We start from the raw sequence: 27,690 nt of genomic DNA on the forward strand, positions 1-27,690 counted from the left end.
AGAGTCCTCTTGCCTTTGTACTGTGTGTGTGTGTGTGTGTGTGTGTGTGTGTGTGTGTGTCTATTCCTTCAAGCCTTTATTGTTATTTTGTCGTGTTGCGTTCTTTTATTCTTCGTTACACTTACATGATGCCACTGCCTTCTGACTGACAGCTTGTTTGTTGGTATAATTTGTGAACTATTTAAGTTCAGTTTTGTTGTTGCAAGCGTACAGCCGGCCGCTGAATAGCAGGTATGTAATGTATTTACTGTATTAACTGAAACCCCCTTACACAGCTACCGTTGGCTTACTGACATATCACCGCTTCATACCGGAGAGCACAAGAAGTAATTTGAAACACGGTCCGATATGACACTTGAATAAAACATTTAATAGCGATGTGAACTGGAAAGATTTTAAATTAGATTTCACAAAAATAGCACAATATACCTTGAATTACATTAAGTATTATGTCTCTATTTTTATACTGAATATGAATAACATCAGCTAATCTCATTTTGTTACAGTATTTATGAAGAATAACAATAAAAGAAAGAAATGTGTGACTTTTGGTGGCCGTTGAAGCGAGCCGACCAGAGGCCATTGTACAGATGTGGTCACCCTGTTTCTATAGCCGGAGAGGATTCCAGCTCATCGTGTTCAAGTATATCATGATCATAAAAAAAAAAAAGAATAAATAAAATAATTAGAAACACAATACCACAGTTAAAGTAAGACCAAGACAGATATTGCACCATTGATGGCACGTACCAAATGTAATATCTTGGCAAAAGTATCAATGATGCGTACAATACCTGGAAATAAGAAATTTAGCAACACCAATATTCACAAATACAAATCCAACAGATACAGATTGAACAGAATTAGTCAGACGGAACAAATACTTTCGAGGTTGTCTGTAATTGTACCCATCAATAATGCAAAATATATATATGACTCATGCCCTTTGCTCCTGAGTGGTTAAGTGCAATGTGCATTATATATGCTTCCTTTGTTTAAAGAGGAATAGTGTACAACGTTAAGATTATTGGCGTTGGCTTTAGAGTTGGTGCAGTCAGTATTTAGAGTTTTTAATGGCTGAAATACGACCTTCGACTGGCAGCAGCTGTGATTTGTGGTCAGATCCGATTGTTCTTCTTCAGTATCTCCAAGTATTGCTGCGTGGCCCTGCTGACGGGGTCCAGCTCCGCCCTGGAGGCCGAGCCGACGGGCGACAGACGGGCCGAGGTAACTTCCAGCTCCGCTGTGGCTGCGGACCAGAGAGACCGGTTACCGTCTCCACGCAGCGGCTGCTTCACGTTAAGACAACGTTACCAACATTTCGTGAAAGGATTCGTTTCCAGCTTCAGTGCACTCACCTTTGCTTAATTCCTTTGATATGTTTCTGTCCAATTCACTCTGCATCTGGAAAGAAGAGAAAGCTGGAGTCAGATTTGAGCTAACGCGCGCTGAAGAAAAAAAAAAAAAAAAAAAGGTCTTGGAATTAAAGTATTTACACATAAATAAAAGGACTCCGAAATTATATTTCATCACCAAACACAACACGACGGCAAATATTGAACAGTGGAACAACACCGCAAGAAAATCGTGACTACGATGTAAAACACAGCAGGACATGCCAAACATGCAAGCTCAGCTTTAGTGGAGTTCTGTGTGGTCAACATGGTCAACAGGAAGTCCCACGTCCCCGCGTCCCCGCGTCTCCACACGGGATACAGAAAACTAATACATGCTTTATGGTGATTATCTGAATGAACCCTGTATTCAAATGTTCCTGATAACTAACATGTAAAACCATAAAGGTCAACATGTAACATGTGAAGAGAAATGGTACACGTGTGTGTGTGTGTGTGTGTATTTGAACTGTATTAATTGCACAATTAGATGTGCTGTAAACAGACTCATATATGTAATACGCATGTGTAAAACATACATGATACTTGGATATTTCTGGAACGGTACAGCTACTTATTATAGATTATTATCGGAGCAAATGAACATGATACAATTATATCAAAGCTCCTGCTTAGCTCCCTTATTGTAGTTCCTTTTTTCTACTTTCAATTGTAAAATGAAAAGTTAGAAGCTTTTTTTCAAACATTTCTCTTCACCTTTTCTTTGTTGCTGGTCGAGCCGAAGCATGTGCAGCTTCATGAGTTGCCCATTCTCTGCATTGTTGGTAATGCTGGTCATACGTGTGTAGACTTGTCATACCTCTCTGAAATGCATTCAATGTTTTACGTGTTGCACGGTTCAACGGTGTTGTCGGATTACTTTTTTTTTTAAATTTTTTGATAGCCTCTGTTTCTGTAAAGTCATCCAACACCTGCTGTAATGAAGAGATGAATGATTGATTTAAACTTCATTTCACTTTCAAATAAAACACCTACATGAGTGTGGAGCGTACTTAATATAACTGGTGGTGTGGAGCTCATATTAAAGGTTCAGTGTGCAGGATTTATGACGATCTGTTGGCAGAAATGGAATATAATGTTCACATTTTTCATTTCATTAGTGCATAATCACCTGAAACTAAGAAGTATTGTGTTTTTATAACCCTCGAATGTTCGCTTCATATCTACACAGCGAGCAGGTTGTCTTCTTCTCCCTTCCGTGTTTCTACAGTATTAAAGGAGATTCTAAAGAGGGTCGTTTGAGTATTTCACCGCCACCGTCGACTTTATTGCACACTTGGGAAGGGGAGGGTGAGGCGAAAGGTGTTCAACTGGTTGCGATCTACAATCTCACCACTAGATGCCGCTGAACCCCGCACACCGCTCCTTCAAAGTACAAAATGAATCTTTTAAAAAGAGCCACATCATTCTTACACTACTCGTCAACTGCAAAGCATCGAGAGAGTCAACTCCAAGCAGAGAGTAAAGGTCGAGTTGGGAGATTTCTGCTGCTGGTGTGCTCAGTGACCGACACAATGCAAAACCCGATGTTGCAGCACATTTCAGCAGTCAAATTCCACGTATCATTTTCATGTTTTAGAAAAGAACGATATGTCTTGTATATTTTTTCCATTCCCATAATAATATAAATGGGGTGAATTCCTGAATGATCAATCTTTCATTTTCCACTTCCAGATAATTGATTTAATAGGTGAAAGTTAATTTTTGTTTGGTCACTGTTTGAACATTAAATAAAAGATATATCTTTTTGCAGCCCCCTCCTCCTTTCTGTTTTTCACTGTGGGAACCCCGAACATCGAGGGTTGCATGTGAACAGAGCCATAAATGTCAGCCTGTCGGCAGGATAAAGGAAACAGCAGCCAATCAGACACCGAGCTCAACACATCTACACACCTGGTTATGAGTCTGGCTGAAGAGAGGAGAGGTGAGAAACAGACTTTTGAGCTAGGAGCTAAAAGAGTGAGAAATAGAAGACAGGTTAGAAGTAAAGTACGACTACAAGACTCGAGTTCGAGATTGACACAATGTGCAGGAGGAAGAAAGAAATAATAATACAAAAATAAAAAGAACAGGCAGAAGAAATAACTGAGTTTTGGAGGAAAGTAATATGTTTTCCCACAGTCTGAAATCTTTGACGGGTAACGCATAAAAACCCACAGATGACACGTTTCTGCAGTTATGACAACGTAACAACACACTAACCAGCGTATAAAAAGCTGTGAACAAAACGCCACCAGTTACACAGTAACAACGCTGACAACTGAGACGCTATGGAAATGAAAATGGCTCAAAATAAACACACCAATCCACAAAAAAGAATATTCCTCTGTAATGTCAATGAGTGTGTCAATCAATGACGGTACAGACCTTGGCCAGATAGTCCTCCACCCTGCTGTTCTGTCCCTCCGTCACAGGGCTGAGGAGGGAGAGGCCCAGGCCTAGACTCCGGTTGAGGGGCCCCAGCGTGGCCCCGTAGCTTGCTGGTGAACCCAAAGAGGCCACGTCCAGCGGGGGCCCTCCGAGGCTGCCGTGTGCGATGGTGCTGGTGATCAGAGACCTGCTGCGCTCGTTCAGCAACTTGGAATTGGCTTCAGCGAGCCGACTGTTGGCCCTGTGGATGGAAAGCAGCAAGTTACCACTGCGTGCATCATCACGCCACCATCCTGCATCGAAAAAGACTTGTCAACTTGTTGTAAATGAGTTTAAGACATGAGGCAGAAGCCCTCGTCTCCTGTGGAACAACTGGTAATGTACAGCGAGCTGATTCTCTTGTCAGTCTGACCTCTCTAGTTTCGCAGCGAGCGACTTGCGGAGCCGCAGCTCCTCTGAGTACAGTTGGTGGTATCTATCCAGCTCTGTGCGTGTGGAGTCTCTTTGGTTAAGGCTGTCCTGCTGGGTGGTGCGGGTCCGGCCCAGTTCCCCCTCCAGCTCCCGGATCTTCTGCTCCAGCTGAGAGCGCAGGTTGGCCTCGTTGGCGGCTTTAATCTGATCCAGTGCTTCCTGGGATGCTGCCTGGGACTACAAACAGAGACTGCCATGTTAAATCAGACTTGTGATGTTACAATAATTCAGTTATTCTGTTTTCAGTAATTCCGTCTCATTGTTTCTTTATGCTTCTTTCATATTGCTGTTTCAGTTGTGCACACAGTAACTCCTTACCTGGAGGAAGAAGTTGACCTGCTCCAGTTTCTGTTGGACTTCCTGCCGGGCTCTCTCCTCCGTATCGCGGCGGTACTGCTCCACTTGGTTCTGCTCCAGCTGAACCGTCTCCATCCGGCGTCTCAGGTCCAGCACCTCGTCCTCCAGCTCCCTCTTACTCCTCTCAAGCTGCTCATTGCTGCGGCTCAAGCTCTTCAGTGAGGCCACCTGATCCTTAAGATCGCCGTTCACCTTCTCCAGCTGGCTGCGACTGGATGCTTCCTGCTCCAGCTGCACCTGCAGATCACTCACCTGAGACAGAAGACGTGTTTGAGGCCAGTGTCAGTGTCTGACGGAGATTTTCAAATCATGTCTATATGCAATCTCATTTCTAAATACCAACAATTCTGCCACATTTTTGAATTTAGGATCATCAGCTGCGTAAAAACAAGCGCCCCTATTCTCTCCTTCAACCAGTAACAATGCGCCGTCACGCCACGTGATGCCGAGTGTCGGAAAGCGGCAGGAAGGAAAATCAACCCAGTGAGTGCGAGTGAGAGACAGAAAGAAAGAAAAAGAAAACGCACAGAAAAATACTCGTTCAAAGATTGTGTTGAATAAAAAAAGACAAGAGACTGAACTTTATTGTTTGTAGGTTCAGTATCAGATTCATGAAGCTGCTGAATTTAAGCTGAAAACAAGAGTGTTGCCTTTCTGTTGTCCAAAGTTGATATACCAGCATCATGCAGAGTTCTGCCTGCCCGTCGAGAACTATATGCACCTTGCAGGACCCTGCACAGCTACAAGGAAAACCACCAGGCATTGTAATGATCTTACTGTATAAAAATGATGTCATTTTCTTTGTCAGGTTCATCAATGATGATAAATTGTGCCATTATATAAAAAGTATAAAATTCACACTGAGGAGACAAAAACAGCCCGAAAGAGAGAATTGTGATCTCAATTCTAAGCAAAAAAAAATAAAAAATGTTGATTCTCATTTTCCCGGTGGAGCCATAACAGCTGAGGTATAACACCACATTAAAGGGACTGAAGAGTCCACCACAGAAAGGGCTTTTAGATCAGAATCATGTTGCTGCAACAGATGGACAAACCTTGTCTTTCATTCGTCCAAAGTCCCCCTCGGCCTGGCTGTGTCTGCCCAGGTCCATCCGTCGATTGCTCATTGGAGAGCTGAACTCTGCTCCACCAGCGTCTTGATCCCGCAGTTTCTTCTTTGCAGCCTTCACTAAAGTGCGCAGCCTAAAACACACAGGAAAAAGGTACATTTCACACACACACACACACACACACACACACACACACACACACACACACACACACACACACAATATCAACATAAGCATTCATATATTCAAAATTCAAATAAACAGAAAGTCTCATTACAAAACAAATAGTGATGTTGGGAATTGAAAAAAAAAACAGGTACATCCTGACATGGAGTACACAGACTGGTGCACCAGAGTCACATAAGCCAGGAAAGACTGCGCTCTACTGGATCCGAGGTGTTTCTAAGTATGAGGTGCTGCCACAGGTGAGGAGGATGCAAGGAGAAGGCTAGGAGTCACCTGTACATTTCTTTTTGAAGCTCTGTGTTTCTCTTCATCTCTTGATCCAGACGAGTGTCTACAGACTTCTTCTGCTCCCCTATTTTTTGGGCTTTCCTCTTTTCTATTTCCATCTGGAACACAACAGGCCGGAAACTCTTAAAACCACAATCCTCTCGTTTTCAGGACGGATGGGTATTGAATTCATCCTAACATTAGCCTGCGAGGGAACATGTCAGGGCGGTCACCTGGGTGCTCAGTTCTCCTTTTTCCTTTTCCAGCTCTGCCAGGCGGATCCCCAGCTTGGAGCGGCTCTTCAGCTCCTCCTCCCACAGGGCCTGAGAGTCCTGGGCCGTGTGAGACAGCATGGTTTTTTTCTGGACCTAAAGAGGAGAAAGACGAAGGCAAGACATTAAACTCATTTACAAAAAATGTACATACACAGTTCTGGTAAACTACAGATGGTCACAGAAAAAAAAAAAAAAACATTTCTTTGTGAGGTGTTGGGCCACCAAGTAATGCCGGAACAGCTTCAATGCACCTTTGCATTGATTCTACAAGTCTGTGGACTCTACTGGAGAGATGAAAAACCATTCACCCAATAAGATATTCTCTCATCTGGTGCTTTCATGATGAAGTTGGAGAGAGCTGTCTACATGTTGGTCCTAAATCTCAAAGAGGTGTTGAATTTGGTTGAGATCTGGTTTCACATCATTTTCATTCTCATGAACGTATTCAGCGACCCCACCGTGCCAAATGGATGGAGACACTTTCATCCTGGAAGAGAGCTCTCCCGTCAGGATAGCGATGTTTGAAGGTGATCACTCAGAACAATTTTGAAATGATTTGCACTGACTCTTCCTCTGAGGGAACAAGTGGACCCAAACCAGCAAAAGGGCCACCAGAACATTACGGAGCCACCTGATCACTTCACTGTAGGAGTCAAGCATTCAGGTTTTTCCTTCGTCACCCATCTGTATGTTGTTGTTTTTTTTGACCAAAAAAAAGGGCAACTTCATTATTTTTCAATGACAAATACTAAAAAAAAAGAAGAATATAAGCTAAAGGTTTTCATAATGAGGAAACTAAACCTGCCACCAACCTCTCTGCTGAGCTGGTCTTCCAAAGTCATCTTACTGCTTTGGAGGTTTGTAACCAAGTCCTCCAAATGACCTCGGACCTGCAGAATCAAAAGAAAAGCTTTGTAAATTTAAAAAAAAAAAAAAAGGGGTATTTTTGTTGGAGTTACTGCTGTTTCATTTGTTTGTTTATCATTTCAGAGAGTTGAGAAAAGACGAAAGGAAGTAACATGCATCACGCTGCTAAAGACAAGAAAAAGTGAAGGAGCCCACACACCAAAATCAGGCTTAAAGGGGAAAACACATTTTCATGTCACCAAGAAAAACCCAAATCGACGCAAAGAGATTTCTTCCTTCGTATGTTTGATCAAGCAGCTTTTGTAAAATCCCTAAAAGCCCAAATGCTTTTAATCCCATAAATTCATAGAGTAACTAATTGCTTGAAAAATCAGGCGTAACTCCACACAGAGAAACTAAACCTACATCCACAATACTAACCCCTCCTCCAGGTGAGCAGTCAGAGAGCTGGAAAAAGATTAAATACCTTCAAATATAATGAGGACTTTATAATGGAAAGTCAGATATTTTACATCAAAAGAGTATCATAAGACCAACATATTGTATTATGCGTCAGATATGGCACTACTGAGACCTTCTGTGATCAGGTTATTGAGTCGGGGTTTCTGTACTCACCATGGCAGTTTCGTGAGCCCCTTTCTGAAGTGCATCAATTTTGTTGGACTGTTGCTTTGCAGCAGCTTCTAGTCTGGCGTTCTCAATCTCCAGCCTGAAGACATTACATTGACACTGCAGTCACACACATTCATATTTGTATACAAATCATATCTAAATATGATTTATATATTATATATTATATATATATATATATATATATAAATAAAATATATATATTTTAGTGAATATATAATTATGTCATGAAGTTTTATTTGACATGATAAATTTCACACTGGTTTTTTGTATTTGGATGATCTAATAAAATGGCCTTTCAGCATGTGTTTGTACCTTTGCACAGCTTCCTCCAGCTGTTTGATGGTGGTTTCAGAAGCTGCGGAGGCAGACAGCGCCTCCTGGAGTTTCTGAGCAGCAGTTGTGAGTTCCTTTTCCTTTTCATGCAGACTGCTCTTCAGACTGTTAATACGCCTCTCCGACTGCACATACTGATCCTCGGTTTCTTCTAGCTGCATGACACAGACAGACATACACCTCGTTAAAAAAATGACTCGACTGTCAATTCAGTAAAAGTTATTCCTGTATTTTCCTGCTCATGATCAACTGTTCTAGCGTCTAAAAACAATGATAATGAGCCATGGAATTTCAGTACAGCTTTAACGTGTATTACTTCATAATTATTAACACAGCTGGAGGAGTGTTGAGCGTATGGTTCCCGTTTCCTGCCGTTACCTTTCCTTTGAGCCTGTCCAAGTCTTTGAGCAGCCGAACCTTCTCCTCCTCCAGGTCACTGCGATAGCGAGTGTTAACCTCCAGAGAAGCTTCGCTCATTGACAGCTTCTTGAGTGAGTCAGCGAGCTCCTGCTGCATCTGCCTTAAAGTAGTCTGTGCAGACAGAATCCAGAGCAGACAGGAGTTAGAGAGATATAAGGGGAGATCCTACACTAGCATGTGGAGAAAAGGCTAAAAGTGGACCTTGAGAAAGAGGTAAGGTAATCCTCTTATCCTGCAGTCTTACCTCCCTTTCATTCTTCTCTTCCTCCAACTTGTAGATCTGATCGCGGAGATCTGCAGCCTTACTGGCGAGCTCCTTATTTCTGTCCTCCACTAGCTGTACCCGCTCTTCACAGTCAGAGCGCAGCTTGGACAGAATGTCACTGAAGCGCTCTTGGGCATCTGTCACGGCACGCTCTTTTGCGACACCTTTGTTTTGGGCCTCTTCGAGCTGTTGCCGTAATAACATGCCCTCGCTCTGGGCTTGGGCCAGCCGCTCTTGTGTGGCCTCTTGCCGCGCTCCGGACCGGCTGATCAGCTCCCTCTCGGCCTGCAGAGCTGCTTCCAGCTCCTTGACTCGTGCAGCTGCCTGGTCCTTCTCGCGCTGCAGGACCTCCAGCAGCAGGCCCTTCTCCGTCAGCTGCAGTGTGGCCCGATGAACCTCATTCTCCATGCTGTTTGCACAAGTCTCAGCCTTGGCCAGCTTCTGGGACAGGCTGCTGACTGCCTCGCGCTGACTGGCTGCTTCTCCTGTAGAAATACATCAATTACAGGTTAGAAACAAGCTCGCAGTCAAGCAAGAAAAGATAGCTGGACAAGAAAATGCCCCAAAACAAAAGGCTGCTTGTACAACTAAATACGCAGGTCACTGTGTGTCATGGTTAAGAATACCGTTGGGAAAAATACACCAAAGAGACAAGCACATCATTTTGAAACATTTAGTTTAGCCTGATAGCTGACTGTCATTATTAACTGCTACTTACAAGCCCTTTAAAAGTGTGTAAAAGAAAAAGCACTTTTTATAAATTACACATAAGGTGAATACAAACTGCACTTCTTAGCTGGTGTATGTTTTCAAAAAAAATTCCATTTTTAAGTATATAATTTGTCTAAAAGAAAACACCAGTTGGGTGAGTGAGTATTTCAAATATGAGAGTTAATAAAATCTTTCACTGAGAGCTGTCCATCCATTCCCACGACTACTAACCAGTGAGTCTGTCTTTGAGACGCTGGTGTTCCTCTTTCTCTCGGAGCAAAGCTTTCTCTGTGTCTTTGTGAGCCGTCAGGCAAAGATCAGCCTCCTTTACAGCTCCGGCCAGGCGGATGCGAGTCGACTCGACCTCCACCTCTAGTGTTTCACGAGTCTGTCGCTCATTCTCCAGGCGAGTTGTTGTTATCGCCATCTCCGACTTCAGGGTGGTCAGCTGGCTGTTGCAGCTGAAGACAGTTTGGGTCAGGGCTTCACTGTTGAGTTTGAGATCTCGGCGAGCATCTTCCAGCTGCTCCCTAAGAGCCTCGTTCTCCTCTGAGAGGTGGCTCTCTTTGAGACTGCTGTTGGCCTGCGAACGCTCCAGGTCTGTCCTCAGGATGCTCAGCTGCTCCTGGAAGGTGGCGGTCTGCTGGAGCAACTCCCTCTCCCTGTCAGTGGCCTCAGTGAGCTGAGACAAGGCCTATGGGCATCAGGAAACAAAATAAGATTTGAAAGATTATGTTTCCAGTGTTGATTTCAAAATGTGTTGTTTGTTCTCAGAATATAATACCTAAAAATATTAATCCTATTTTAAAAACATCATGCCAAATCACAATTTTCTTAAATAATACAACATCAGTGAGGGGAAACTTTTATATAACATCCAAACCATAAAACCAACTATGAAGCTCTAAAATTCCCAGATATCCGTCTTAGTACCTCGTTGCTTTTGCTCATGTTTCTTTTGTTCTCCTCCTCGATCTCTTGCTGCTTGCGCAGATGGCTGTTGAGCAGATTTTCCTGCAGGGTTCGTGCACTGCGCTCCTGAGCCAGCAGTCTCTGGGTCTCACTGTGGTCCTCTTCAAGCTACGTGGTTGACATATAAACCGATAATGCAACAATTACAAACACCAAAAAAAACAACAACTAAACCAGCCAATTGCTGATAAAATACTCAAAAACATATCACATATTGCAAGTCATTTTTATATCATTATTACTTAATGTATAAATACATAGTGTATTTCAAATGAACAGTAAATCAAAGTCAAGCAATAGCGATGATTATTATCATTTAAAGTTATTAATACAACATCATATCAATACAATGAAAACAACAACAAAAAATTGTTGCAAAACAGAGGACATTTCTCAGAACGTACCTGTTTCATATTGATGACCAGCGTTCTCATCTCCAGCTCCAAGTTCCTGAGGGTGAGCTCCACCTTCTGTCTCTCCTGAACCTCTAACTGATGCTGCTCCTCCGTCCTCCTCACCTTGTCTCTGGTGGTGTTGTACATCATGGTGGCGTTGCGGCGATTCTCCTGCTCCTGTTTCAGCTGAAATCTGTGCCAAGTGTCAGAAAGAAACCTCAAGTCAACACAGTGAAAATATCCATAAAATAGGCAATATCATAAGATGTGATGCACAGCAATGCAAAACAAGAGACCGGTACACAGTGTAAAGAAATGGCCACAGAAAACTCACTTGAGGTTTGTGACTTCAGTTTGCAATTCCAGCTGGTTGCGCTCCAACGCAGACTTAACATCTTTAACTTCCTCCAGAGAGCTCTTCAACTCCGCTCTCTCCAATTCCAGCTGGCTCACCTTGTCTGCCAGGTAACCGTGGCGACCCCTGGCCTTTTGGATGGAGCGCTCATATTCGTGGAAAATGTTCTGCAGCTTCACCATGCTTCTTGAGTCTGTGAGATACAATAAAGCAGAATGTATGGAGGTCTTCCCGGTCTCATTATGTCAAGAGCATACACCACATCTCACTTTTGAAAGTGTATGATGTAGACGAGAAAACTAAACAAATGAACCGGTTGAGTTACAAAGTCCTAAAAACAGAAATAATTACTTATTCTATATATATAACAAGCAGAATCAGTACCGAAGGTGGCTGAGTCCAGCTTCTGAATGAGAAGGGAGGCGTGACGGTAGCCTGAAGTGGGGGAGTCAATGTCATCTGTGGCCGTGTCCGACGACTGAGTGAGTTCATCAAAGTCTTCTGCCATTTCCACGTCTTCGGGGTACTGGATATGGAAACAAAATGTAACCTGAACATTATCCAGTTTCTTATTCGTGCACTCCAACACTATCCATCTTTTTGTGTGATTTGTGTTTTACCTTGCTTTTCTGTTGTCCACCGGTTGGCAACCTGAGTCCAGCAAACACAGGGAAGAGAGAGAGGTTATTTAGAAAACTGATGTGCATTTTCTTGAACTGTGAGGCATAAAGAGTAATGGTATAATGCAGTATACTATTAAATTTTTTGGGAAACCATTCGTTAACCATGCAAGCCATAAAGCTTTGTTCCGACTGAACGCAAAGTGTATTTCAGCGCTGGTTTATTCAAGCCAATTTGACAGCAGGAGTATTTTAGAGGTTTGTGTTTATTTGTCCCAAACCACTAATGCACAGACATCATAATATAACTTCTGTACACTTTCAGTAGTTTCTCTTATGTATCTAGTGCTTCTCTGCTTTTGTTTCTCTTCTCTGTAAGTTCATTATGTTTTGGGAAAAAAGTGTATTTTTGTTTAATTCGACACATTCTTCACTCGCACAGAGACATTTGATTCCTGCCCTTTGCGTTTAGTCTGAACGCACAGTGTGGGTTAGTGACAGAGAGGTACAATTGATATAATAAAGTGGCATACTGCATATATACCTTCCTTCATCGTCCGACACTTCACTTAAAGTGCTATCGTCAAACACAGAGAGAAGATCTCCATTAACATGTGTGTTGGTCTGAGGGGCTCTGCCGCGCCGGGCCCCTCGGACCAGCTCCAGCTGTAGGGCCTCCTCTACAGCGTGCTTCTCTTGTGTGTTGCTATTGCAGCTCTGCTGGACCGGGGGGCGCAATTGCACTGGAGCCCTGTTGGTGCTATGGAGAGCAATAAACCTGACAGTCAGCGAGCTGTGACATCCACATGTTGGCGTCGCTGATGGCATTGCAAAAGAAAGACCTTATTAATTGAAATCAATAATAGAAAGCTTAGAGTGGTCTCTTTCTGCTTTCTGATTGTGTCATTGAGAAATAAATATAACAAATAAGAGTGTCATAAAATACTATGACAGTTTCAGAAAATAGATTTGACATTATATCAGAGTAGAGGAATAATGCGGATGTGTTGTCTTTAAACTGTTATAGTTTATGTTTGCTTATGATAACTTTCAGGCCTAAACATTTGCAAAAAAGTAAAATAAAGCATACCTGTTGGCGGCCACAGACTTCTCTTCCTGGTGAGTTACTCCAGCTCCACTTGACAGGAGTCCTAACCTGGTCTCAGGTTTCTCAGTGCCAAATTCTTCCAATGCCGTTCCACCAGTATCCCAGGAAGCACTTGACTTCTGCACCACCACTGGACTCTTTGTTGTGTCTTTGCCAGCCTGAAAAGACAGAGGTGAATATTTGATAACTGGACTTGAGAGATTCATCCTACCTGCATCAGGTTGGGGCCAGCCTTTTAAGATGCATTTTGGAGCAGCTCCTTGTACACTTTGTCATACATAATTTAGTGTCTCCCCTCCCTTTGGGAGACCTAACACCTTCGCATCGGTACTCCATTGGACATGGGATTTTCAGTTAATTACAGTTATAATGTGGCCGACGGAGTTCTCAATAACTAAAGTGAGAAAATCGTATCAGTTTGGAATAGATTGATATTGTTGGTTCTAGTAGAGATCTTCCAAAAACTGAAACTAGAATCATCACTTAAAGCATCTCTTTAAGCACCATCTCAAGCAGATTATAGTCAATGTTACTTACATGGCTTTCTCAGGGACTATTACATATGTTAGTTGTTCTCTGTGTTAATTAAAACTATGCACAAACATATGATATAAAGTACACATTATAGAGTTTTTATATTAAAAAAATTTCCCCTCGGGGATTAATAAAGTATATACCTACCTACCTACCTACCTAGAGCTGGGCAATATATAGATACGAGACCAGATATCGTCTTAGATTTTGGATATCATAATATCCTGATATGGAATAAGTGTTGTCTTTTCCTGGTTTTAAGGACTACATTACAGAAAAGGGATGTCGTTTTCTGAACTCCCAGACTGTTCTACCTGCTCTATTATCTGACTTCACCTACTTAGTTAGTGTATCCACATTACTGATGACCATTTATTACAAATCTCATTGTGTAACTTTATAATTATCCCTACCATATCTCTGTAATATTGATATCAGGGTATTTGGTAAAATAATGTTGTGAACATGTTGCACAGCCCTGGTATAAAGATATAGTACATGTCTTTCTACAGGGACATCCAAGCACTCAAAAGGCTGGCCAAAGAATTACTCTCTCCATCTCATGGTTCTCTGTCTTCTTAAGAAGTGTCTGCCTGTATGAAGACGAACTAAAGCACAGCATGCATGAAAAGGCAAAAGAAAACAACAACAACAACATGAATTGCCACAGCATCATCAGCACAGCACTTCTTTTTAGAGAAAAGAAGGCTAATACTTATACAACCTTCACACCACCACATCGCCTGGGCAACAGAGAATGAATGCAACTTAAAGACATACTCAAAGTCCATGCAGGGCAAAAGACAAGTTATTACTAAAGAACATACAAGAGGGCACTTTGGCAAGTCTGAGAGTACAGTCGAGAAAGTCATCAACCAAATCGTTTTTTTTAAATTCAAGTCAGTGTCAAAAGCTTTTTGGGTATAGTACACAAAATATTTAAACAAAAGTTCACTTCTACCATATTTAAGGTTGGTTAAAGTGGCATTAACATGTATTTTTGAAACATGCACGATCAACTCTATATGGAATAAAATGAAGAAAATAAATATTAGGACATGGAAAATAAACATGTAACAGAAGAAAAACAAAAGATGAGGTCCTGGTGTATGGCCAGTTTGGGCCCTGTGAAACAGCTGAGTGAAAGAAGGAAATTAAAAACACGAGTGAAATGAGAAAGAGAAAAAGAGATGCAATCTAGAAGGGAGTATGTTAGAGGCGATCATCCTCTACCTCGTTCTGGAGTTGGGCCTTTTCTTTCTCCAAATCGAGGAAGACAACCTTCAGCATCCCTACCTCAAGTTTAAACCTTTCCGTGTCCTCTTCCAGCTCCTCATCAGAAACACCTGGAATGGACGCTGACCGTCTGCTTGGTGAACGCGGCTTAGATAAAGCAAACTTCTCCAGATTGTCTTCTGACCTGGCACTGTTCCTCTCAGCTTCATGGAGAGCAGCAGTGTCCTTCAGGACTGAGTCCGTGTGTTGTTTGGTTTCATGTTTTAAGAATGACCTACTGCCAGCAACGCATGAGGGCATGGTGGGACCATCAGTCAGAACTTTGGTAGTATGATTGCCGCTGTCTGTTCTCTCTTTCTGTGCTGTGCTGCGTTGAGGTGAAGGAGTCCGCAGAGCATCATCAGTGACATCTGACTCTTGACGAATGCTGCCGTCACCGTCTGGCTGCTCACAGTCCTGCATCCTGTCCTCACAGTAGGAGTTGTCGGTTGACTCTGTCGCCGAGTCCTCCAGTCCAGACTCCCTCTGCTCAAGTATGGTGAGAAGGGCAGTACTCCTCGCTCTGGCCGTAGGACGCACGATGATATCCCCTTCTTCTTCTTCCTCTTCATCACTTGACTCTTCTTCTTCTGCAGAGGTGTATCCAGCTGTGGCCTGTTCTTCTGTGATGTTTTCTGCAGCATGTGTTGCTCTAAACAGTTCTCCAAACTTCTCTTTTAATTCACCAGCAACATTCTTGAAGGTGGACTTCACCTCCCTCTTCTCCACCTCTACCCAGAGCTTCTCATAACGTTTCTCCCACGGGGCGTCACCTCTTGCTTCGGGACTGCCCTCATCTCTTAACTCATTATCCTTCTCTCTACTGTCAGAGCTCACATGGCCAGAGTTCTCGAGCTCAAGCTCACATCTACCTACTGCATCATCTTTCTCCTGTGATGGCATGAGTGGACAAGGAACAACACACAACAGACAAGACAAAAATGCAAAAACCAAGTTTTGACATAATATTTACATAATTATGAAGGCATTTCAACACTGCATTCTCTTCTTACTTATACAGTTAGCAAGATACATTTTCATAGAAGAATTATATTAACAACAATGTTTAGGATAAATTATAATTATTATTGGCTTATTTGGTGGTTCACTTTGAAACAGAAATATGGGATTTCTGGCACAGTAGAGATTTGTTTTTTCTGAGCAAGTTATTAGTACAGCAGATGTAGCTGTGGAGTCCTGTGTCTCACATTGGGAAATAGCCAATATTTAAGACAATAGATCAACCATAACGGAAAGAATTGGAAGGCTTTGATCTCATCTAAGAGGATTTATACTACTGCATTTTCATTTTGTTTCTCTTATCAGGGGTAAACAAAGGCTTTAAGGATCCCCAGTGAAAGAGGGACCTGACAAAGTTCCATGACTTGATAATGTGTTGTACATTTTTTTCTGATTAAGTATGAGTGCTCATGTTGTGTCTGAATTAGTGGGCAGAGATGATATTTTCTCAATATTTCTCACCTTCTGTTGCTGCTCATCAGACTCTGTACTGCCTTGACTGTCTTCCATCACTGAGCGCTCAGGGTAACCTAGGAAACAGTCAGAATTAATAACCACAGCACAGGATTTAAACACACAAGAAAAGCCTGCTTAAAAAGACCAATGAGACTTACCTGGTTTCACCACCGCCGGCAGCTCAGCTGTATTTTGCAGCTGATTGTCAGTTTGAGCTGTTTTGTAAGATGTTATCTTGTCTGGTTCCAAATCTGAGACAAAAAGTGATGAATGATCCTGTTATCGTTTTTGACTTGAACGGTACGTACATGCATTGTAAATATCGGAGAGGACATGGGAGGTCTTTCTACACTTTACCTTCTTCACTCTCTGGTTTCTGAAGCACCATCTTTCTTGCACGAGGCTGGGGATGAGGAGCGGACAGAGAGGGTGTGCTGGGCAGTCTTTTGTCAGGGCTGAAACTCCTCTGTGGTGTCAGCGGTGCAGCCGGAGCAGGGTCTTCATTCTGCTCCATAACAGGCGAGTGGGAGCACTCTGGGAACTCCTCGAGTCCAGGAGAGGTCATTTTGCGGCCAGGCAGGGTTCTCTTACTGGTTGTACTGGCTGAGTCCCAGTCGGATGCATCTGTGCCATTAACACAAGAAGCTGTAGCTCACTGGACAAAACATGACACTAATGCTGCTGAGGGTAAGAGGTCAGTTTACACTGGGATAACCAAAACACCCCCCCATGCCATGAGTGCATATCAATTAGAGACACTCATGTATGGCAGTGGGAAATATCTGGGACAGGCTTTGCTATTACACTCTATTAAACGGAGGTCTGACTGGAGATACTGCAGCTACCAGTGTACACATCTCACTTTATCTAAACAGTTTGTTTATCTTTACCCACCTGCTTTTTTAGCTTCAAAAAGTGTAACGACAGAAACAAACAGGAGATGGAAAAGTAAGTGATGCATGCAGAGAGATGCCTTTAATCAAACTCTTAAGAAAGACAGGAGCGCCTAAGAATCTGAAACGGAAGCTTTCACAACATGGACACTGGGTGCAGTTCTGTAAAGATTATACGGGTGACCCTGTAAAGGATGCATGTGCACTGAGTTTAGAGACAGACTGAAGCAGTCCATAATCATAACTGCCTTGTGATCACATGAAGGTTTTAAATTTCAAAGTTAAAGCAGGGTACACAAAGTAGATTGTTAAAAGAGGTGCTTGATGGACAACTTAAAAATATTCATTATATCATCTTACCTTCAAGATCATCAACATCACCCAGACCGAGCTCTTCCATTAAGTCTGTCAAAGCAAAGCAAAGCTTTAAATACCAAAAGTTCTCCTTCAAATGAACTTTTCATTTAATCTTGTTCTACTTACCCGTCTTTCGGTCTACATCTCCTTCAAGTTTGCTCAAAACACTGAGGGGTTCCCATTTGGCCTTCTCAGTCTAGAAGAAGAAAAAAAAAAAAACATTGCTCTGTGATTCCAATGGATCACAATGTATAGTTTCTTCTATGGTATAAGTGTGTGAACCGACCTCTTTCTGTATAGTATCAACATGTTCACCTCCACTATCATCATTAATGGTGTTTCCAACTGGAAGAGAAGAGACACGTTTGTTACGTTCTGACTTCTTCTGTAATAAACAAAACAATATTCTGGTGAAGCTGGGTGAGTTTGCCACAACACTATCAAAAGCATCCCCGTGCAGATGAGCTTATGCTTATGCTTAGAATGAACAAACATGTTTAGGAATCAGACAAGCATTTAGATTTATACAAGCATATAGATTCTGTGTACAGTTTTATTGAGACATTAGTTCAGCATCTGCCAGGATCAATATTATTTGTGCAAAACCTGTTAAAAACCAGTGAGCTGACTACAACCTGTGGCCGTTCAGGTTCCAAATCTGGCAACGTGATTTTGAAGTGCTGCAGGCGGGATGGAGTAGTGTATGCTGCATGCATTTTCTTATGGTGATCATGAGGTGATGGTGAGGCTTCTGGTATGGTTAACATGCTGTTCGTCTCTGACCTACAAGTCAAGACATTCATACCCTCTCCCTGGCTGCCTCTCGGCCTGCCTACACTCCTCCGTGGCTCTAGCACTGCCATCCTATTGTCTCCTTGCCCACTTAAAAACGAGGGGATATAAAACAAGTCTACAAAAGAAATGCAACAAAATGTTGGAAAGGCCGTTTTGATTGACAGAAAATATATTGCAGTGCACATTGATTGACAACAAGATTGAACCATTACTCACAAATAAGATTAATGCATGCATTAATACATTTAAGCACGGTTTTCTATGATTACGATTAAATAAGGTCACATTGTTTCAGCAGCATGAAATGGGGCCTGGAATGATTTGACTGCATTAAAACAAAAATTAAAGGAATTTATGAGCTAGACTTACTTTCTTTAATCTCTTCTTCCGCAGTGGACTGCTCTGCTTGATTCTGGGTATTCAAACTTTTTTTCTCCTCATGAGGTATATTGGAGTTTTCAGAGTGGGACTGAAAAAGAAACGTCAGTCTTTGAGGAGCTGTAATGCAAACATCTGATCCTACATTCTACGATGTGTCTTGATTGTACCTCAGAGTCCCATGAATCCTCCTCCTCCTCGCCCTTCTCCAGACCCAGCTCAGACAGGAAATCTGTTCAAAACATGGAAACTGATAACGATACTTGGAAAACAAAGGTGGCTGAAGGGTGATAAAGGAAGTCTTGGATAGGAGCAGCAGATACAGAGAAAAAGTAGCTTCCGGGTATCGTGGTTTGTGCTCTCTGTGCTCCTTTCTACACTATACACTGTACCTTTGATCCCACTTTCTCGTAGAGTTAATTACAGACATTTAAAGTGAACCACATAAGGGAGGATTTTGTAGCTTTAATATCATTGGTAAGGAAGCCTGAGCCCAGGGAAGATAATAGGATATGGTCAGATGAGAGGTGTAAGGATGCTTTGCAATCTCTTGCTTTCTACCATTTTAATCGGAACCCTTTCTTGGAACCCTCTTTGGTAACGACACTCGTTTTCTCCAGAGCTGTTTTTCAATTAATGACTGTGAAGCTTAGAGTCTGCCCACCAGCATCTGATACCTGCATGCAGTACAAGGATAGGGCCTAAAATTCCTAAACCTTTTTTTCTATCACCACAGAATGGGATGTTTTCCAAAGGTAGCAGCTTTCACCTAGCAGGGGAGCAAGTCTGCATTCAAATATCTATTGACCAACATTTACTTGATGAACATGCAGTTGTTGCATCCGTTAAGAAGGAACTGCTCTTTACCTCTTTTCTTATCTTTACTGACTTCGGTCTCAGGAAGAGGTGAGACGGCATCAAGGGACTCTCCACTGTCTTCAGGTTGATCATTCTCATCTGATATGTATCCTTCTCCTTCTTCTTCCTCTTCCTCATCTGGCTCCTCCTCTTTGTCGTTACCATCCTCATCCTCACTGGAATCTTCACTCTGTACAGGAAGAGTAAAATTGTTTTTTCATAATCATGCACATTAAAACCTATTCTATTGACTCTGTGTCGACACAATGCACATTGAATGAACACCAAAGCTTTGCAGGGAATGGGGAAGAAGTGTGATGACGGTCTTCAGAGGCCTCATTATGAGCGGCTGCACTACAAAACACAAACTCTTACACTACAACCACAAATGTTCCTATTTTACCTGAATGCAGGGCTCATTAAAGTCTCTGAACTCAGTGCTCTCTGCCTCATCAGGTGAGTCTACACCAACATCATCAATGTCAGTCTGAGGTAACACTTCATCATCTTCTGGTGTCTTCGGACCTGACCGGCTGTGCTGACCAGCTGCGACGTCATCTTTTATGGGTGGGCTTGAAAACATCCTTTCTCTAACTGGTTCTTCCTGAAGGTCATCTGATGACACGCTTGTTTGGGTAACAACGGCACTTTTCTTTTCAAGTGAAACATATGCAGTTAATCTGGCCTCACGCTCATCGTCATCACACAGGCGTCCATCAAGAGTGTGATCCAAATCATCCCCCACCTCAGACATTCTGACTGTGGCGCTGGCAAAGTCGTACTGCAGGTTTTGGTGCTTGCTGTCAGAGTCCTCGCTTGACTCATCGTCTTTGCTGAGATCAGATTTCTTAATACCCACCAGCTCTTCTTCCTCCGGCTTGACATGCTCTGCAGACTCAGATTTTCTATCAGAAGGAAGCCCTTCATTGTCTTCATCACTGTCACTACCATCCATTTTATCTTCCTCTGCTACCTCTTTGCCTCTTGCACTTGTAGGCCTTGACTTCATAGACAGCAAACCGTCACTCGACGTGACATCATCACGATTTGCAACTTCACCCTTCTTCTGCTTTTCTGACTCGTCACTTTCATCTTCATCATCCCAACGACTATCATTCTCTGAGTCTAACTTTCCTTCCATTTGTGACGACTGACCATCTGATTCAACATTGTCGTTATCTAGTATTTGGTTCTTGGTCGTGTTTTCATTCTCAAGATCAAGTGACACTACAGGGGAGGGGTCTTCCGACTCTTTCTCAAGACTTTCTTTGTCTTCTTTTTCTGAAGAGGATTCTTGCCGCTCTACATTCAGGTTTGCCGTTTCAACGTTTGCTTTGCAAACTGGTGACACCTCCTGACATGTGGTGACAGGGCCAGTATCATTTTGGTCATTATTTTCAGGAGAATCCCATTCTGATTCACCTTCGGTTGCTTTACCCGGTCTGTTTTTGGACTGAGCAGAGCCAGTTGAACATTGTTCGAAAAAGGATTTATGTTCATGTACAACGTGCTTAGGTGAGGCACATTTTGGAATTGATGCCACAGGTGATGAAGAATCCCATGAGATATCCGGGTGTTCTTCATTAGATGGACGTGATGCGGTTTTCGAATGCGGTGATGTTGCTTCTGGCAGTAAATCCGGCGCTTGAACGTTGCTTTCGTGATCAAGAATCTCTGCGTTCACCTCATTGTCTTTGGGTACGTCATTGTCACTGTCCTCTAATGAAGAGCCCCAGGAGGACCTGTGTTTCTTTTTGTTTGATCCAGCATCATCTTCGGCATCAGACAGACTCTTGTTTTTTTCTGTACCAACTTCAGGTAACACATTTGTTTGTTTAGGAAGCAAAATGTTGCGACCAATTCTTGTTTGATTATCCTCCTCCTCATCATCACTGTCGTTCCACACGCCATCACCGCTCTTTTGTTTATTGCTGCAGGGATCATCATCATCCTTTTCTGTTTCTCCCTCCAACTCTTCCTCCTCGACCTTGCTAGTTGAATGAATCTGTGCACGATGTCTGGATGATGTAGGGCCTCCTGTCGAACCCTGGTTTGAAATGTTTTGATCTGATGACCTTAAACTTTCCTTTGCGGGGCTTTCGTCTTCATCAGAAAATTTGGATTCTACTCTAATGGCTGACACGATACAGTCCTCCCCTATATCTAATGTTGCTGGCATTCTATAACTTGCTGTTCCAGCTGGGCGGATGAGGTCGGTGTTTTGAGTCTCCTTTTTAGCATCTTTTTCCGAGGCGTCTACATCCTCACCACGAAGACTTCCACTGTTGTTAGAGATGTCAGTACCATGAATGTTTTGAGTAGCAGCACCGTCAATAATCTTAAGGGTGCCAGTAACAATGGGTTTTTGTACATCTTTGAATTCAGCTGTGTTGACCTCGGCAGCAGCTGCACAGTTATCATCCTCCTCCTCCACAGATCCATCCTCTTCCCCTTCTTCTTCTTCTTCACCGTCTTCATCTTCATTGTCGTCGTCATCATCATCATCGTCTTCCTCCTCATCTTCCTCCTCATCATCTTCTTCTTCCTCCTCTTCCTCCTCCTCTTCCTCTTCTTCTTCTTCTTCTTCTTCTTCTTCTTCTTCTTCTTCTTCAACTTCCTCTTCCGAGTCCTCTGCAGCCGAGCTCCCCTCTTGAGAGGCGGCTCTTGTTTTACTAGTTGAAGGTTGGGCTGAGTGTTTTCTTTTCCCCTGCTCAGCTGATTTTAGGCATTTAGGAAAAGAAAAAAAGAAGGGGAGAAAGTTGTCACAGAAATGCAATAGGCAAAGCTTCGGCACAAATGTTTTACCTTTCTGGAGTTTAGAAGAGGAATGGAAGTCATCTGGGGTGCTTTGGAGAGGAAGGAAACAGGAGAGGGGTCTACTGGGTGCTGCAGAGTTTTGCTGGATGATAGGGGAGGGATTCTCTGGACTCTAGTGTCATTCTCTGGATCAGATTCTGTACCACTCAAGGATGTGTCGCGCAGAGCAGAAGCTACAGGGCAGGTAGGGATAAAAGATTACTACCAAAAACTATAAACCACAGACAGATACCAATGAGTAGACAAGTTTAAAAAGTTTTGGTACCTTCTCCCATTTTAGATGTGATCATCTTGCTTAGATTCACTTTCAGTGATTTCTGAAATTCAGAACATCAAATGAATGTCAGAACAAAATTTACAAATAAAACACACTACACAAGGCAACAGTAGTAGCACAAACCTTTTTAATTAAAACAGATTCATCATCCTCATCTGATGAAGGCCATTCATCTGCAGCACTTTTTGAAACCCTTGAGGAAAGAGGAAGAGGAATGGTTACAGCTGGAAAGTTCATTTTAATTATGAGTTAAAAATTGCAAGAAGAGAACTTAGCTCACCGACTTAGTGACTCTGACTGAGAATTGTCCTCAAAATCTGCAAAACGGTAGAAATGACTGTAAACTTGATCTCATCTGAATCAATTCCAGCAAAGTACTCAGCAAACTTTAAAACTGCAACATTTAAACAGACACATCCTCAGCGTTTCTAACTCTTAAAAAGCCGAAAAAAACATGGATGCACGAAGCTCTACAACCTAAGCAGCGGGGAAATTGCATCTCCTGAAGACAGGAGTAGGTTGAACATCCATCACTGACTGTAAACGATGTTTACTGAAACTGACAGCCTTTGTAGGATTTTACGTACAAAGTTCATCTAAGCAAAGTAATACCTCCCCCTGCTTCATTTGCTCCATGCTCTAGATCCAGTCAAGACGTTTTGCATGAGGAATGAATAAAATAGTCAAAGTCAATAATGAATAGACACAATGACAATCACTTTCATTCACTGTTATGTGAAGTAAACTCCCTACCATCTTTGTCAGTGGCTGGTCCTCCCAGAGAGAAGCCTGCTTCAACATCTTGGGAAGGACTGCCCAGCGTCTTTTTCTTCTTTCTGCTCGGACCTTGATGTGATATGGAGGCCCCATCATTCCTCTGGGTACCATGCTCAATGATCAGGTGGGAACAACTGCGAGAGAGACAAGACACTCAAAGATGTCATAATGTCATTACCCTTAGTGTGCTTCAGCGATGTCATGGGGATAATGTGCTCTGAAAATGTTCAGGGAACTGAAAGGAAAAATGCAATTGCAGAAAATGGATTCCTATTGAATAAAATTAACCTCAAAATCAAATTGTTTGTGGACTTTCGTGGTTTACTTTGTTTCAGTTTCTTGTTCTACAAACACATCACAAATGCATAAATTACAGGAGAAAACCACTGAAAGAAAAGCTCAGCTTACGGATGATGCCCATTCTTCACTGCATAGTCTTCAGCCGACTGTCCTTTGGTATCCTTTAGTGTGATATCTGCATCAAACCGCAGGAGCAGCCGCACCATACTGATTTGTCCATTGCCAGCAGCGATCATTAATGGGGACCTGCGGGTAAAATCAATGACAGCACACCAACTGTAAACATTGATTGGGCAACATTAATTTGTTAATTTTAGGCAACATTAGTTTTTGTTTACCCCCGTGACCCTGTTCAGGATAAAGCAGGTATAGATAATGGATGGATGGATAGTTTTTGTTTAATACTGACCTTTGGTCTTGGTCCATAACATTTACATCAGCTGTCTCTCTGAGGAGGAACTCAGCCATCTCTATATGGTCCTCCCGGACTGCAACGGTCAAGGGAGTGAACCCCTCCTAAAACATAGATCATGGTCAAATGTATTCACAAGATTTTTGCAGTAGCCTACAGACACATGTCACTGAATCCACAAGATATATCCAAACACACAATAAGAACAACACACTTTACTCATGCCAAAAATGTTGTTTCATAGAGAGATGCAGAAGTGTGTAACTCAGAAAATTGATAAAAGTCGGCCTTTTGTGCAGCAGACAGCAATAGGTTCTCCCCTTACTGTAGTTGGTTATTGCAATAACACATATACAGGTGTATGTCAAATATCTTAACTGGATTTACCAATCTGGTAATATGATGGTAATGATAGTAGGTCTGTATTAACTGAAGAGTGTCCTGATGTTTGGTATAAGGCTGACAAATTATGCAGTGGGAAACAGAAATGCAGAATCACCTTGTTTGGGGCATTGATTTCAGCCCCATACTGCAGCAATAGGACAGCAGTGGAGATGATTGGGATGTTTGATGCTAAATGGAGGGCTGTATTGCCATTGATGTCCACCAGGCTGGGCTCAGCATGATTTTCCAGCAGTATGCTCAGACAGCGCTCATGCTGGCCCTGCACTGCCTGTTACAGAGGAAAAGTTAACATAAATGGTGCGACAAACTGTCAACTCTGATGTTTTACTTTTAATTAAGAATCAGTGTGTCTTGGAGTGCCATCATCCAGGATTACCTTCATTAAGGCGGATCTATTCTGATTGTCACATAGGTTAAGCTTGGCTTTGCTCTCAACGAGGAACTGCACCACCTCCACATGACCACTGGCACAGGCAATATGAAGTGCAGTTCTGTAACAGTAAAGGAGAGAGATTATTTTATGTAGGAATTGTTATTCTTACTAAAACACAAGCACTGACCCTTTAAAAAAACGTTTTTAAACCTAGGTCTTTATTTGGTGGTTCCTCCTTCCCTACAGCAATTGTTTTCAAAGTGTTATTATTTCATTGTAGAGCTTGACAAACTACACGGCATGTGTGAAGCACAGCTCTTCAATTGCAAGGGTTTTTCTTCATCACGATCATCGATTTAACATTATATTCATTTGACAGGTGTTTTGTAGTGCATATAATGTGTAATAGGTAGCACTTTAGTAGCGCCTAAAATGGCACTTACTTATAGCACTTTGTAGTTTGGCTTTCTTGAAGAAATTGTACTTTCTTGATTCTTGTTGTTCTGGGTTTTGTACCCTCATGGTTGAAATGCACTTATTGTAAGTCACTTTGGATAAAAGCGTCAGCTAAATGTAACGTAATGATTTTATCACAGAAAATAATTCCACTAATTGTGGTGAAATGGGGATTTTCAGTCAGAAATAATTTGTTTGATTGTTATTTGTATGCAATAGAAAAACGTGTTTTATTATTGAGGTTTACTTTACAAATGGGTTGATAGACACTGACTGACATTTCATGGAGTCTGACAAGTTCAACTTCTACTGAGACCATATTTACAAGCCATTCTGTAAATTGCTTCAAGTACTCCACTTACAGCACCGAGTTACTTCTGACATACTAATTGTAGATGGTAACTGGATCCTACTTTGAAACATAAGTAGAAAAGAAACAAGGGGGTGTCATGTACATTTTACTTGGTGCTCAAAACAGCTGGTAGTTTGCTTTTAACAGATTAACACAATTAAGCAAAGGCAAATAAATATCCCACACTGCTTACTGTACTCAACAACAGCTGCCATTATATTGCTTGCTGTGCCACACATCATTTGCCTGACAAAGCAATAAAACTGTTAAAAAGTGCTTTGTTATGTCAAAGAATTCAATAGATTATCTGCATAGCTACACTAATCTGCCAGATTACTTTTAATCAACTAATCTAGGCTATAACTGAAAAGAAAAAAGGGATGCTATATACTAAGAGCTAAGGTTAGTTTTGCCAGTTGAAGATTGTAAATACAAAGAGAACATAACAGTGGAAAGATTAAAGGATCAACAATAATGTGTTAAGTATAGGCAAAAGTGAGATATTGTGTATGCAATTATTCACATGAACTGCAATACAAAAGTTTGCTATGATATCAATTACCCCATCAAAATGTTCAGGATGTGACAACAAGTGCTACACTCCCACTTACCTGTTCTCCTTGTCAAGTTGATTGATGTCATTCTTCTTGGCAAGCTGCTTCAGCTTTGCCAAATCACCCACTGAGGCAGCCTTGTGAACCTTCCCGAGGTCCTTGTCTTTCAGCTCGTAGCCAACAGAAAGCACACTCCCATTGTCGGGGGTACCGGACGAGTGTTTCTTTTTCTTAGTAAAGTTGAATATCTTCTTCATTGTATACGGCAGCACGACATTGCTTTTGCACCGTCACTACCCGCCTCTCGTCTGGTGCTGAGCGATCACCACAGGCAGCTCTCCCATCCCTTAAATAAGACGTGCAAAGCGGATTAGAAGTATATAAAACCACGCTGAGAGCACCACAGTCTTGCTTGATGTAAGATCTAACGTCATTAAGTACCAACAATACTGTTCCTCACTTTGCGCCATACAAATCGACACAACATATCGGGAGACATTATTTTGTCGCGTCTCATTACTTCGGTGGTACCAACTGAGCTACATGTAGCCTACCTCATTTTCTTGACCATACCTTCCACCGGGACGTCCTCTATGACGCTATTTCACGGTTATCACCTGGGCTCCATAAAACACCTTATGGTTTCGCCAGTACACCGATTTATTTATTTATTTTTTTGACGTCATTACGTTGGTCAGCGTTGTTTATATGGAGTTAGCGTTATAGCTCGTGAGCTGTTACCATGGTAACCGACTGTACAAATGATATGCGACCTGTGTCTGCGACAGAAGGTTGTCCAACGTGTTAAGGATTTCACAAACATTTGTTTTCTACTATTATTATTATTATTATTCAGTGCGTACTACCGCATCGACTATTAAGCATACCAAAAGAAGAAAAAAAAAAAAACGTTTTAAAGTGTTTGTAAAAACTGCGCTGAACGTTATTGCGGGATTATGTTGCCTAGCAACATAATCTCATAGCCTCAGTTGGCTCCGTGCTGCGCCTCCCACGTCGTCACTTCGCCAGCGATGCTCACCGCCACATTTAAAATGAACGTGTGGTAGAGCCGGGCCAAGCGGGGGCTGCCGCTACTGCTGGGAAACCGCAACTCTGATTTGCAGAACTATTTTCGACGGGAAGATCCTGGCGCTTAACCCTGCTAACTCGAGGCTATTTAGCGAACGCTAAAGTCAAAGATGAGATGGACGTTAAGGTCAATTATAATGAATGAGTACCTCGAGAACGAACCACGGAGGACGTATGGGAGGGTATAATGCCTCGATTCACGCAAGAACGTGTGTAATTAAT

General features: G+C 42.3%; 1 protein-coding gene across 1 annotated transcript; it reads right to left on the reverse strand.

The window, feature by feature from the left end:
* Positions 1–349: 349 nt before the first annotated feature.
* ankrd26 (ankyrin repeat domain containing 26) lies at positions 350–27,024 on the reverse strand. Its single transcript, XM_069161938.1, has 45 exons — positions 26,934–27,024; positions 26,437–26,725; positions 25,021–25,135; positions 24,739–24,912; positions 24,237–24,343; positions 23,936–24,073; positions 23,504–23,661; positions 23,363–23,389; positions 23,031–23,067; positions 22,874–22,943; positions 22,739–22,790; positions 22,462–22,646; positions 19,666–19,846; positions 18,969–19,030; positions 18,790–18,889; positions 18,431–18,535; positions 17,912–17,970; positions 17,752–17,821; positions 17,629–17,673; positions 16,733–16,999; positions 16,534–16,626; positions 16,382–16,449; positions 14,858–15,790; positions 13,073–13,248; positions 12,527–12,742; positions 11,983–12,013; positions 11,747–11,888; positions 11,342–11,555; positions 11,017–11,200; positions 10,574–10,720; positions 9,872–10,334; positions 8,909–9,414; positions 8,623–8,775; positions 8,224–8,399; positions 7,894–7,987; positions 7,699–7,725; positions 7,224–7,301; positions 6,370–6,504; positions 6,143–6,255; positions 5,669–5,816; positions 4,575–4,865; positions 4,198–4,433; positions 3,783–4,026; positions 1,359–1,404; positions 350–1,249 (listed from the first exon to the last, which is right to left on the reverse strand). Exons 2-45 carry the CDS (start codon positions 26,634–26,636, stop codon positions 1,119–1,121), a joined length of 7,197 nt encoding a protein of 2,398 aa, XP_069018039.1. The 5' UTR covers positions 26,637–26,725; positions 26,934–27,024; the 3' UTR covers positions 350–1,118.
* Between the last annotated feature and the right edge of the window lie 666 nt (positions 27,025–27,690).

The sequence above is a fragment of the Embiotoca jacksoni genome, unplaced genomic scaffold, assembly GCF_022577435.1.
Source record: "Embiotoca jacksoni isolate LCO1_2020_lvr unplaced genomic scaffold, fEmbJac1.0.p SCAF_3, whole genome shotgun sequence".
Taxonomy (NCBI): domain Eukaryota; kingdom Metazoa; phylum Chordata; class Actinopteri; family Embiotocidae; genus Embiotoca; species Embiotoca jacksoni.

Bases quoted from the DNA above. Each gene is read 5' to 3' on its own strand.
- ankrd26 (XM_069161938.1), bottom strand. From the start codon at position 26,636: ATGAAGAAGATATTCAACTTTACTAAGAAAAAGAAACACTCGTCCGGT. The intron at 24,074-24,236 runs GTCAGTATTAAA...TTTTACCCGCAG, and splicing joins GTTATGGACCAAGACCAAAG to GTCCCCATTAATGATCGCTG. The intron at 7,726-7,893 runs GTGAGTACAGAA...ATCTTTTTCCAG, and splicing joins GGGCTCACGAAACTGCCATG to CTCTCTGACTGCTCACCTGG.